The sequence below is a fragment of the Taudactylus pleione genome, unplaced genomic scaffold (genome assembly GCF_031769625.1).
Source record: "Taudactylus pleione unplaced genomic scaffold, aTauple2 ptg000086l, whole genome shotgun sequence".
NCBI classification, from domain to species: domain Eukaryota; kingdom Metazoa; phylum Chordata; class Amphibia; order Anura; family Myobatrachidae; genus Taudactylus; species Taudactylus pleione.
The window spans coordinates 877,000-890,000 of NW_028284488.1; the positions used below are offsets into that span (position 1 = coordinate 877,000).

A 13,001-nucleotide genomic window follows, 5' to 3' on the forward strand; every position below is an offset into this window, starting at 1 on the left:
CCCTCTTGTAGTGGCCCCAGACATCCCACTTGTTGGCGTCTGGACACAACCACAAGCTGCCGAAGTACTGTTCTCACACCAGGGATCCAGGTGTACTTCTGATGAACGCCTTAGCAGTTTGGTTGGTCTTTAGTTTCATGTACAGATTACCTCCGATTTTGCTTATTCTGAGGGTTCTTCACAAATTGAAAAGGAGTCTCCATTTGCAGTCTCCTTTGTTCATCCAGTGGCTCAGTGGGATTTGTCTTTAGTGCTCAGGGCTCTATAGTGTTCTGCCTTCGAGCCTTTAGAGTTGGTGGACATTCGCTGGTGCCCGTGGAAAACTATTTTCCTTCTGGCTGTCGCGTGGGCACGGAGAATGTCAGACTTTAGCACGCTGTTCTGTCGCTCTCAAGTTTCTGGTCTTTCACTCGGACCGGGCCATTCTTCGGAGACGGTTAGGCCATCTTCCGAAGGTAGTTTCTCAGTTCCACATCACCCAACAGATTGTGGTTCCATCTTTTCATACATCAGATTCTTAACCGGAGGCGGCCTCTTTGGATGTAGTAAGGGCCCTCCGGATCTATGTAGACCACACTAGGGATATCCGTAAGTCCGATACCCTTTTTGTGTTCTATGGCTTCCTTGGCACGCTGGCTCCATTTGACCATCCACGTGTACCAGGCAGACCTCCCTCCACCAACCCCGGTTGACTGCTCGTTTCACCAGGTCGGTAGGTACATCTTGGGCAGCTCGCCTGGGTGCCTAGGCGGACAGCTTTGCAGAGCAGCTATGTAGTCTTCCATCCACACATTTAACAGTTTCAGTTTTTTTTACACCTTTGCCTCCGCAGACATGGCCTTTGGGCGGAGAATTCTCAGTGCAGCCCAGGAGCATCCCCCCTCCCTTAGGGGCATTGCTTTGGGATGTCCCAGCATAGTCCCCTATGGAAAAGAAATGGAAATTTGTTTTACCTGGTTAAAGCCTTTTCGTCGAGATTCATAGGGGATACAGGGTGCCCACCCTGAAGCACCTGGCTTGCAGGGATTTGAAAGTGTCACATGACACGTGACGAAATGCGTTAACCGGGACGTACATAGCTACATGGTTGCCCGGCTGCACTAGATCCTTGCTACATCCACGTCCGTACTGTGGCCTCTGCCAAACGGCGAATATACTTGAAGTATCCAGCACAGCATCATAACATCACGGCTGAACATACGGGACTCCAGACCCTAAAGAACACAAGGGGGGCCCCCACATTGCTCTATCAACACTCGTGAGTTCTACAATTACAATAGAAGAGTATGGTCCGGTGAACCTGAGACACGATCTGTATCTGCCCGTTATTTCTCTGTCGGGTTGAGTGGAACTATTGTAGCTCTATTTGCCCAGAGACTGTCTTAATTATCCATAAGGGATTGAGCTCTCAACAAGGGGATTAACACCTTGATGGATCAGCCCGCACAATTGTCTAATTACAGCTTGAGGCTAATTTAGCAACATTACGAACGAATCACTGCATGTGATCTGATACATGGATATTGCTATTAATGTTTAGATGGCTTTAGCCTATGATCTAATGCCGGAATAAATGCATGATTTTATTCTCATCCTGTGGAGGATTACGATCTCCTTGTCTCTACTTGATAGCAACTAGCTTTATATTATGTCTGCTAAAGTGTGAACAGCTGCGCACTTAGACAAGACACTAAGTTTTTTATAACTATTTTTATATATTTAATCTGCCAAGGGTTCACAGTGATTAGCAATTATATTATATTTATATGATGCAGTGTGATATAATATTTAACTGATGGTGTTTGTATTGTTTTCTTTAACGTAACTAATGGTATATTATCTCAATATGGTTCTTTTTTAGTGGTTAATAAACATTTTTTGATTATACTCACGATTCATAAATTGATTTACATCTAATCATTTGGTTCAGATTGAGATTATATTATAGCGGTAGCGCGAACTATCAGTTTTTTTTGTTGTCTTTTCAATACAAATATACACAGAGTTTATGTAGTTTGCTGCAACCCTATATTATATAGTAAGAAGGTTTTCTTTTTTTATGGGCACGGGCACCAGAATAGGTTTCTTTTACTTGCAGGGATTTGTCCCATTTCTGGTTTTGTGTGTTTGGATCTGTGTGTGCACCAGTCTTCCTTCTCCTTTGCGCTCCTGCCTTGGACTTGCTAACTTAACTGGCCTGCCTGAGGCTGGGTATAGGGGAGAAGGAGGCTGGGCTGCCTGGGAAATCAAAGACTAACTGTTTGGGGCTCAGTCATTTTGCACAATCTATACCCCAGCGTAGTCACTGTGTCCCCTATGGATCTTGAAGAAATGGATTTAACCAGGTTAGAACATAAGTCTCCTTTTACCTATTGTAAAGGGAAACCGGTAAATGAGGGGAAAGCCCCAGGGACCACCAACATACCTGCTGGATCCTTTGTTCTGGAACAATATTCCTAACGTTGAAGTTCAGTCTCACATCCTCCGGCTACGGACAGCCAAATGAGAGTAGGCCCAGCATGCCGGGCACTCAGAACAATTATTGGCAGTTCAGTCGTTCAGATTTTGAGGAGGAGCCTGAATTTCAGCTACAAATTTGAAAGTGTCCAAACGCCTCACTCCACTTACTTAACACGCAGCGTTTCCAGTGTCCCCCCGTGGATGGAGAAAGTGCAGTTTTTGTAGCAACTCATTTGATTGGTTAGTGGAATAATCACATATATACACACACACACACACACACAGTCAACTCAGAGGGATGGTTTTCGCTCTGACTGATTTTGATAGGGTTTTATTGCCCGTTTTTGAAAGGCCAAAAAATAAAAAAAATAAAAATCATGTTTTATTTGTTTTAAATATTATTTAATACAAAAAGTCACAGCTATGTCCTATAGAGAAGTTTGTATACATTAAATAAATCATAGTCTCTCATTGATGCAAGACGCTGCTAGTCTGCATTTCAACAGACATGTAAATTCAGCATTGGCTTCTGATTTTGATAATTAAAAGGGGACAGTGAAAGACAAAAATTCACATACTGACTATGGTCACAAAATTCTGGTTCAAAAGTATCCAGATGTAGTAAGAACACAATACATTAAAACTACAGATATATGATGCCTGCTGTCTTTCACATGAACTGTTCCAATGTTCCATATGTGTTTTCCGTACCTCAGATTCCTTCTATCAATGAACGATTTTGACAATTAAAACATTCCCTATATTGCATTTGGCAAATTTCCCATTTTTTTCAGCTTCCATCTTCACTTGAACCATCATCCTTAATTTCCTTCTTTCACAACGTACATTAAAAGTTTTTTTGTTCAAATTTGTTTTTATTTTAGTTAATTCTTCTGGGGTTTTTTTGTCCTCTAATATTCACACTAGCAGCGATAGAACTAAAAATTTCCCTCCAAGCAATTTAATCCAAATGTTCTGAATCGTTAACGTAGCTGCTCAGATCTGCTGCAAACGTTCCATATGTGATAGTTATGGCTTAAACTTCGATATTTACAGAACAGGGTATGCCTTACTTTACGGTTTTTTTTCACATAATATTCTCTAAAAAAAAAAAAAGCTTTAAAATAATGGAGGTAAAAAATTGCTAGTTAACTCCTTTGTTCATAAATCAGTGATGGCATTTTCAACAGCTGTCAAGAAGACTATTGATAGGTGCTACCTATTTCCTCTGTTTAGCAGGTAAAGACTAGTTTGGACTTTGGTCATCTTGGTCTTACATTTTCTCGTGTCTTCTGAAGTGTGGCTTTTTGGGTTTTGTTATCTAGACAACATGCTCCCTTTGAAAAAACAAAACCCTCAATGCTGTTGTGTCTACAAAAGAGACAGATGAAAACCAAATCTGTGAATACACAATAAGCCTCTTCTCTTTAAACCAGCATAGTTTCAATCCTCAAACCACTTGCTTCTTTTTGCAGGAGCAGTTGAACTGGGCTTCCCCAGGATCTTGCGCTTGTACTGCTCCACCAGCTGATTGAAGCGAGCCTCTGCTTGGCTCCAGTGTTGTTTCCTCTTCTTCGAAGGCACCTAAAATAAAAAAGCCAATATGAAAAACAACAATCAGAATTTAACTAAATGAGACTATAGTCAGCTACTTCTACCTTCTCAATTTCCCAATTTGTATGGTAATAAACCTAAATAGATTTGGTCCAAAAATGAAATACTGATTAAAAACCCTCCTGAAAACAGACTGCATTTGCAGGAAATCTGGAGTGGGAGTTAAGACCCTCATTCCTGAGTCCCAAATGAGTTGGTCCTTCTCCTCCTAAACCACTTTAAAAAAAATGTAGATAGCAAATATAAAAAATAAACAAACATTAGAAAAATCCCTTTTCTCCATTGTGGGAACACAGAAAGCAGGAGTGCTCCATTTCTGCCATCAACAGGAGGGAAGGCATGCAAAAAAATAGACAGCCTGGAAGATCTTTTTCAAGAACGGCCTATACAGGAGCAGCAATGGCTACTTTTTAAACTTGCTCAGCTGATGCTCAACGATAACCACCCAAGAAGGTTCAATTTCCTTGGTTGTGTGTGTCATCAACTGGACAGATAGAGGCACAGAAGATTTACAGTACAACATACCCCAAGGATGGAGGTGCTGCTTTCTATGAGTTTCAACACAAAGGATGACACTATCAACTAACCAGTTGATGTAAAATCAGAGACCTTAGGATGAAATGAGCAAACTGCACAAATGACAACCTTTTTCCATGAAAAACAAGGTATGGAGATCTATGGAAAAGAACTGCAAGTTTGTATGGATAAGACGATGACGACAATGAAGAAAAACAGAAAAGAAAGAAGGAAATAAAAACATGGAAAGCAGCACCTTAGAGAATCAGACTATTGTTCAGGCCACTATGGAGGATAAAAAGTAGGTCAGGATTTCCTAAGCTAAAGACACAGTAGACACAGGAGGGCTTCTGTATCCATAGTATGGTCTCAACAAGCCTAGCAAAGTTCTCTTTGCTTAATACTCATGGCAATGAGATCCACGTCTTTAAAGCAAGTGCTCAGAAGCCCTAAATAGGCCTGGAGACACAAGCTCCCCAGGCAAAGAGGGAAACAAGGGAAATGCCAAAATCCATCAAAAGATCGATTAAATAGGATACAAAAACTGGGACAATGGTGGTTACTAACAATCACTGCACCTCTTTCAGTATCACGGTCTGTAAAATTCAAGAGATTAGTTGACTCAGATTACAGGCTAATGAACTGAAAATTCAACAAAACTTCCAGCGCATCAATGACACCTGCCCAACAGATACAGTTTTGGTGGCCCTTAGATCTTCATTTACTATTAAGAAGAAAAAAAATAAATTTTAAATAGATATCACTTGCCAGACATTGAGGTCTCAGGAAGTCCATCTTCCAGTTGTTCAGCCCCAAAATAAGGTCACAATCAAAATAAAATAACCACCATAATAATAACAATAATAATCTATTACCAGCAGAAAGAGTTATTTGCCTCATTGATGGCTCAAAGTCATCCTTTAATGGTTTAGATAAGTAACTGCATTTTATGACTGGACCCTGGTTACCAAAGTCCTTGAGAGAAGTTGTCTAGGTGTTAAGTTGATCCCAAGTTGGAGATAATTAAAGGCATAAATGGTCAAGAGACTCCATACCCTGTGCATGCTGATTGAAGAAAACTAAAAAAAACACATTCCGGGAGAAATGTGTAATCTCTATACTGTATTCGAAAACAGTATAGTCATTGAATAGATCACATTCCAAATTAAACGTACTGTTGCCAGTCTTGCGATCTTAGGGCCTAATTCAGAGATTTATGAAAATCTCAGATGTTTGCACTGCACATGTGTAGATCTGTTTCTGCCAAGTTGGTCGCGGTGCCCCAAAGCCGCAGCATGATTGACATGCTGTTGGCACTTGGGGACTTGACAGGGAGCATTCTAGAAAACGGGGGAATGTCAGTCCCGTTTTCTGGGCATGCAGCTTCACTGGTCATGGCAGCCTGATTTTGCTGGACATCCTGACTAACCACCTGAGGGTTACTCAGATGTTTGATGCTCACGCAGTTGATCTACGTCTCCGGGCACAGTAGTGCTGTAGTGTCCATCTCTGAATTAGGTCCTTTGGTCTCCATCCTCATATAGTGCCTTATGCTAGTCAGCTGTGGAAGAATTAGCTCATGTAGAGACTGAAACAGGGACACTGTAAAGTACTGTATCAAGTTACAGAAACGGATACTACCTTAGGAGCTGTATAGTAAGCTGATGACTAATCCAAAAGAATTTCTGATCTCACTAATTGATAGAAAGTAACCTAGGCATCACACAAGCAACATGACCAGAATTGGCATTTAAGGATTCAGGCAAACACTACCACTTCCCTATCCTTAGTCAGGAAAGCATAGCTCTGTTATAAATGTTAGTGTTCAACAATTTGGAGGTCTGGAAGGGCTACTTTTTTAAACTGGGTTAAATCAAAGAAGGCAGACTGGAAACACAAGTACTGATCACAAGAGTCTTTGGTTCTGAAAGAGTGAAAATAGGATTTTGATACTTACCAATAAATCCCTTTCTCCGATTCCACAGGGGGACAGTGGAGTAACACTGGGGTATACGAGAAGGTGGCGAGTGGAGTCTAGCACTTTAATTCTTTAAGAATTGGTCTTGGCTCCTCTCCCTCTATTCCCCCACCTAACATCAGTTAGGATTAAATAAGCCCAACCAGAAATGGAGAGGAAAAGGAAGAGAGAGACAGAAACTACACAAGAAAAGACAGAAAGACAGAGCATCCCAACAAGCGAACAGCAATTCACAAATTAAGAAAAAAACAACACACAATGCAGTTAACTACACAACATTTATCGGTAAGTATCAAAATCCTATTTTTTCCTTCCTCCACTGAGGGACACTGGAGTAACACTGGGGAAGATCCAAAGTAGTCCTCATAGTTGGAAAGGCGCTGAAGAAATCTGCAGCACCGACATTCAAAACTTGTTTCTCTGGTCGGAAACGTATCAAACCTGCAAAACTTGACGGAAATGTGCACAAAAGGACCAGATGGCAGCATGACAGTGCTGATCAGCAGAAGCCCCAATGCCGTACAGTCCAAGAGGCCCCAACAGATGCCGCAGCTGTGGTGTATATCAATTGTCAGGGTTGAACTCGAAAACGATTGGTGATGTGCGAAATGACCCACACTCTCAGACTGCATATAAACATGTTCTTGTCCTGTCATATTGGCAGCGTGACAGTGCTGATCAGCAGAAGCTCCAATGCAGTACAGCTCAAGAGGCCCCAACAGACCTAGTGGGATGAGTAAATTGGTGGACCACTGGATACATAACACCTAACTGGTGACCATCCGAAGCCACCGAGAAATTGCTTGTTTAGAAGCGGGCTAGCCCCACTTCTGGGAATCGTAAAGGATGAAGAGATCATCAGTCTTCCACAAGGAGGAGGTACAATGAACATAAACCCTAAGCACGCACCAGATCTATGGATATGATGGATGCCCTGGAGAAATGTCTGGAGCACCAACAGATAATGTGGAGACGTGCACATTCAAACAGCTCAACTGGAGGCCCACATCTAGACCTGCCTGAAGGAACAGAAGGCGGCGGCAGTAGGAAACTGGTGATGCACACACCAAGAAACAAGCCTGCAAAACGCGGTGATAGTGTGCCACAGACTCCGGCTTTCTGGCCTCAATCATAGTCAGCATTACAGCTTCAGGGAATACTTTTCTTTCCCAGAACTGAGGCTTCAACAGCCACGCCATTAAACGAAGATGCGGTAAGGCTGAGTGTACGAAAGGACCTTGTTGAAGCATATCTTGACGAAGTGGCAGCTGCCAGGGGTCGCCTTGTAGCAAGTTGAGGAAGTCTAAGTACCAAGAATGACATGGCTAGTCCAGAGCCACAACGATCAGAGTCGTCCATTCATTGCGTTTCAGGATTCTGGAAAGAGGAGGAAACAGCGGGAAAGCACCATGAATGCGCCACAAGATGGACAGAGCGTCTGCCGCTAATGCGCCTGGATCTAGTGTCCATTAACAATAAATCGGGAATCTTGTAGTTGAGCAGAGACGTCGTAAGGTCAACTTTGGGGACTGCCCCAGCAAATTATTAGATGCCGGAACACGTCTGGATTTAGAGCCCATTCGCCAGTGTGCAGATTCTGGCAACTGATGTAGTTTGTCTCTTAATTTTCGACCCAGAGAATAAACATGGCCAAAATGACAGGAACATGTTTATATGCCAATACGAGAGTGCGGGTTATTTCGCACATCGCCAATCAATTTCGAGTTCCACCCTGACAATTGATGTAGACCACAGCTGTGGCATTGTCTGACTGCACTTTGATGGGACACCCCTGCCAATGTGTTGAAAATAGCTCTGGATTCCATCACATTGATTGGTAACTGATTCCTGATTTGACCAGTGACTCTGAAACGGATATTGTAAGACCACGGCCCCCCAGCCTCGCAGGCTTACATACGTAGTCACCAAGGTACAGTTCCAAATCACAAAAGGGCAACCCAGTCTGAAATGGTCAGTGTGTTAGCCACCACAGAAGGGAATAAAATAATCGTGGAGAGGGGTATATAGTCCTGGACAGGTGAAGATGAGATCCAGTCCACTTGTATAACAGGTCCAGCTGAAACCACCCAAACTGAAAAGTCCCGAATGTGTCAACCATCCTGCCCAACAACTGGATGCATAAGTGGATGGACACAGATTTCTTCTTCAGAACTAGATTACCCATGGATTGTAGTTTTTTGATCTTGCCTGGTGGAAAAAAGATCCTTTGTAAGGTCATGTTGAAAATCATCCCCAGGAATAACAGATGCTGGGATGGAACAAGATAGGATTTTGAAGTTCACAATCCATCCATGGGAAATGAGGATCCGATGTGTCAAAGCAACACACTCCTATAGAGAGAGTTCGCTCGCTGTGCCTTGATAGGGAGGTGGTCAAAATAGGGAACTATGGTTACCCCCCAGAGTTTGAAGATGAGCTATCAAAGCCCACACCACACCCTTGGCACCCACAAATTAATCTTCAGGAGGAGCGGACATTTCTAAATCAGAGTCCTCTAAGGGGTCCCCTTCATCCTGAAGCACCATAGGAAGCTGCCTCTTCTGAGACAACTGTGTAGTTGTGCCAGAACTCCTAGGAGATAATTCTAAAATCCTTTCCACAGAGTATGAGACCTGTAATAACCCCTGAACAAAGCAGACGAGAACTTGCGCCCAAGGAGGTTCCGCTGCCTTAGAAGGCTTAAGCAAAAACGTACGAGGGCCTGCAAACGGATTTGTCCAACTGGCATGACACAGCTGGTGCTACTGGAGTGTGTACCACCTGCCTAGAGGCAGCTAATTGTTGTGATGATTCAGACATAGCCTCCTTCAGGGTATTAACCCAAGCCAGTGTTTCCATAGGTGGAGGAGTAACTAATGGGACAGGTGCAAGGTGAATCTCTGCCTCACAGGAGTCACACACAACCCCCCAGTCCAACCATGCAGGAGGAAAATGTTGTGATGAGGGAGGGGACAGAGGAATGCACACATACAATTGTAGCACCCAGCAAAGCAGTGCAATAAACAGAAACAGCAGCTGTAAATTGTGTATAAATCAGACCAACAATGGGCCCGATTCATTATTCATTACCAATTGCAACTGTGAATACGCACACAATCGGCCGATTGTAGCATACTGCACATGCATTGCAGTGCATGAGCCGGCCACTGCGATCGGTACTGCAATGCAGACCCAATGCAGAGTGATTAACAGGAAGTGCAGTTTGTGGGTGGTGACGTCATAGGCTATCCAAAATGCCAGTGTAGACAGAAGGCACATTCTTAAAGCAATATGACAAAGACTTGTGCCAGAGGGCTTTTTAAAAAAAAAAAAAAAAAAACCCAATCAAGGGTGATGTGCTTCAAATCAGACAGACAATCAAGCTGCATCAGCATCTCCATGGGTGTGACATTTTGTAATTGCTCTAAGACTTATTTCACCAAAGTAAAAGCCACTTTGGACACACCTGTGGCTAAAAATGCTGGCTTATGTGCCAAATTTGGGTGAAAAAATATAGTTAGTTAAAGAATGATGCTTCCACAATAACAATACTTGTGAGCATCCAACTCAACACAAAGACTGCCTGGGAACAACAGTAGTTTCCGAAATGTTAAGGCACAAAAATCTTATGTCTGGATCGCCAATATCCCAACACCAAAAAACTATAGATCTAGTCTAGCAGAAAAAGTAATATTGGGACTACTTTCTAAAGACATATGGTCCTGTATTTGAAGATTGGCTCACTGTTGAAAGGACTGCATTGATGAGACTATTGAGAGAATCGATCACAGAAAGGGACTCGTTTTCTTGAAGTGCAACAATGTTGCCTTGTACTCTGTTCTCTAGTCTTAGTTCAAAACATTACCGGGAAATCAGCGGAATAATAGGAGGAATTTCCTTTGGATTACTGTGTCTGCAGAAATTCAACATTCCTCAAAAGAACTGTGAGTGACTAAAGGGACCTAGCCTAGGCAAGTTTCTCACACAGAAGCACCTGACACATTGGTCCTTCTCTACCAGAATGGGTAGATAGGAAAAGTGATCCAAAGATTATGCAAAGGACAACAAGGTTGGGAGCGCAGCACAGCTTGACTTGGATGTGAACAATTGCGGAAATGGAAGGTTGATCATGAGAGAGCAGGAGTCTGCTTTGATTGGTTGACACCACTGTGTCGCCTTGAAAAAGGTCTTTATGGCAGGATAAAGAAAATACTGAATGACTCCGGGAGTAAGGCACAGGCAGCAGACTGTCAAACACTAGAGTTTGAACATGCTGTGCAATGGCTGTGGTCAGGAACAAAAAGGTGTGTGGGCCTATAGCAATGGAAGAAGGTTGTTGAAACAAACCCCCTTACCTATGTTGCTTGGTGGGGGAGTGTCACAAACCATGCTAGAGACCTCCGGCTGAGACCCCTGCATCTTCCCATGCGCTTAGGTCATCGCGCCTTGCTGAGTCGCCAGCCGCTCCTGTCAGTGAAATCCAGAGTGAGGCCTATGCCTGAAGGTGGTTTCCTGCATCCCCGCTGTTGCCTAGGTGTCCCAGCCACACTTCCATGCACTTCAGTGTGTCAGACCACCGGATCATGGGTGCGGCCATCTTGGATCAAGTCAGGTGGTCCAGATACATCCAGTCAGCAGCACTCTCCAGTTGCTCCAGCCAATCAGCATCCGACCAGGGGTATAAAAGTCCTTCCCTGACTCTGTTTCATTGCCAGTACAATAGTGCTCTTTGCTACAGCAAGAGCTATGTTCCTGAGCTCCGCTGGTTTCCTTTCCAGTTTGCCTGCCTCAAGTTCCTGTATACTCCAGTTGGGAGTACTCCTGCTTCCAGCCCAGCACACTCCATCCCGGAGTCCTATTCAAAGTGCTCACCCAATCCAGCACACTCCATCCCGTAATCCTATTCAAAGTGCTCATCCAATCCAGCACACTCCATCCCGTAATCCTATTCAAAGTGCTCATCCAATCCAGCACACTCCATCCCGGAGTCCTATTCAAAGTGCTCACCCAATCCAGCATACTCCATCCCGGAGTCACATTCAAGTATCCAATTCTTATTCAGCAAACCTCAGCCCGGACTCTATTGCAAGCTTCAATATTCCTCGTCTAATTCTACAGTTCCAAGTCTACAGTTCTTGTCGACACGTTACTTCGTGTACTCCAGAGACTTGTGTGTTATAGTTTTATTCAGTATCCTTTGTTGTGCATCTCTGCATAGAGGACATTATTCTACATCTCATATTAAAGTCCTCATTCAGCTGTATGACCAAGAATTACATTAAACCATCTAAATTCCAACTACCCACTGGTCCAGGTGTCTCTGTTCATCAACCCAGTTCGGGTTCATCAATCCCAATTACCCGAGCCGTGACAGGGAGTATCTACAAATAATGAGTGAATGCATTCTATTTGCTGTCGTTTCTTAATAAAGCGGGTTAGCTGAATATGGTTTGGAGTTGCTTACCTAAAAACAAATGAAATATGGAAAATATGGAGACAGGGATAGCAGATATCATGTTTACAAATAATTACCATATGTTCATTTCTTAAAGTCACATTATAATTTGTTTTATATTTAATTACACTTACAACATTTGTATGTGGTATTCATTAGCCAATTAACCAATTTTCAATCAACTAAAGTACTGTTTGCTTGTTGTGGACATTTATAATTTTTTTGTAATTGATGGATGTTGTGCATGATTGTTTCAGAGAAAACAATAGTTTGTTTTGGTTGGCAATAACAACCTACTACGCAATCAATACTTTATCAGATCCACTATATGCTAAAGTAATTGTTAACAGGAAAGAACATTGAAGAAAAATCCATATACATACAACAACCAGAACTGACAGAAGATTTACGCACCTCTTTTACTGCTGTAATTTGTCTCTGATTCTTCCTGCTCTGTCCAGGAGTTTTAGATTTCTTTTGTGGAAGCTGTTGAACCTTCCCCTTGTCCCGTGCCCTTAGAGAAGAAAGCAATTACCATATTTGAGGCTAACAACATTTAAGAACAGAAAAGGTACTAATGATCACATATGTTAACAAGTCCAACACAGGAAAACACCAAAGAGACATTACTTTGAAATTAAGAGTTTTCAAAACTGTGCGCTTTTTTGTATAGCAATTCTTACCAGGTAAAACATTTTTATGGTCATTTATCTAAAGTGCTCAGTTAATACAAAATGACATAGTTGTCCTCAACATTGTCTGCAATTTACATATTCCCTTACGAAGAGGGCTAAAAATCATACATGGCCTTTTTAAGAGATTTTCCTAAAAATGAGATTTATGTTCTTACCTATTAAATCTCTTTCATAGGGGGCACAGGGATTACACTGGGTAAAGCCTGGAAAGGAGAGTCTGGGCACCAAATAGTGAAGTATAAATTCCCAACAGCAAAGGCTCACTCTCCTCGTTACCCCGCCC

General features: G+C 42.6%; 1 protein-coding gene across 1 annotated transcript in view; it reads right to left on the reverse strand.

Moving 5' to 3' along the window:
• Positions 1 to 2,825: 2,825 nt before the first annotated feature.
• The window catches only part of RBM28 (RNA binding motif protein 28), a 63,713-nt gene continuing 53,537 nt past the window's right edge, over positions 2,826 to 13,001 (reverse strand). Inside the window, exons 18-19 of the mRNA XM_088468652.1 lie at positions 12,438 to 12,537; positions 2,826 to 4,044 (exon numbers count right to left, since the gene is read on the reverse strand). Of these exons, the coding sequence (XP_088324778.1) occupies positions 3,904 to 4,044; positions 12,438 to 12,537 (241 nt within the window). The 3' untranslated portion in view covers positions 2,826 to 3,903. The remainder of the gene's footprint in view (positions 4,045 to 12,437; positions 12,538 to 13,001) is intronic.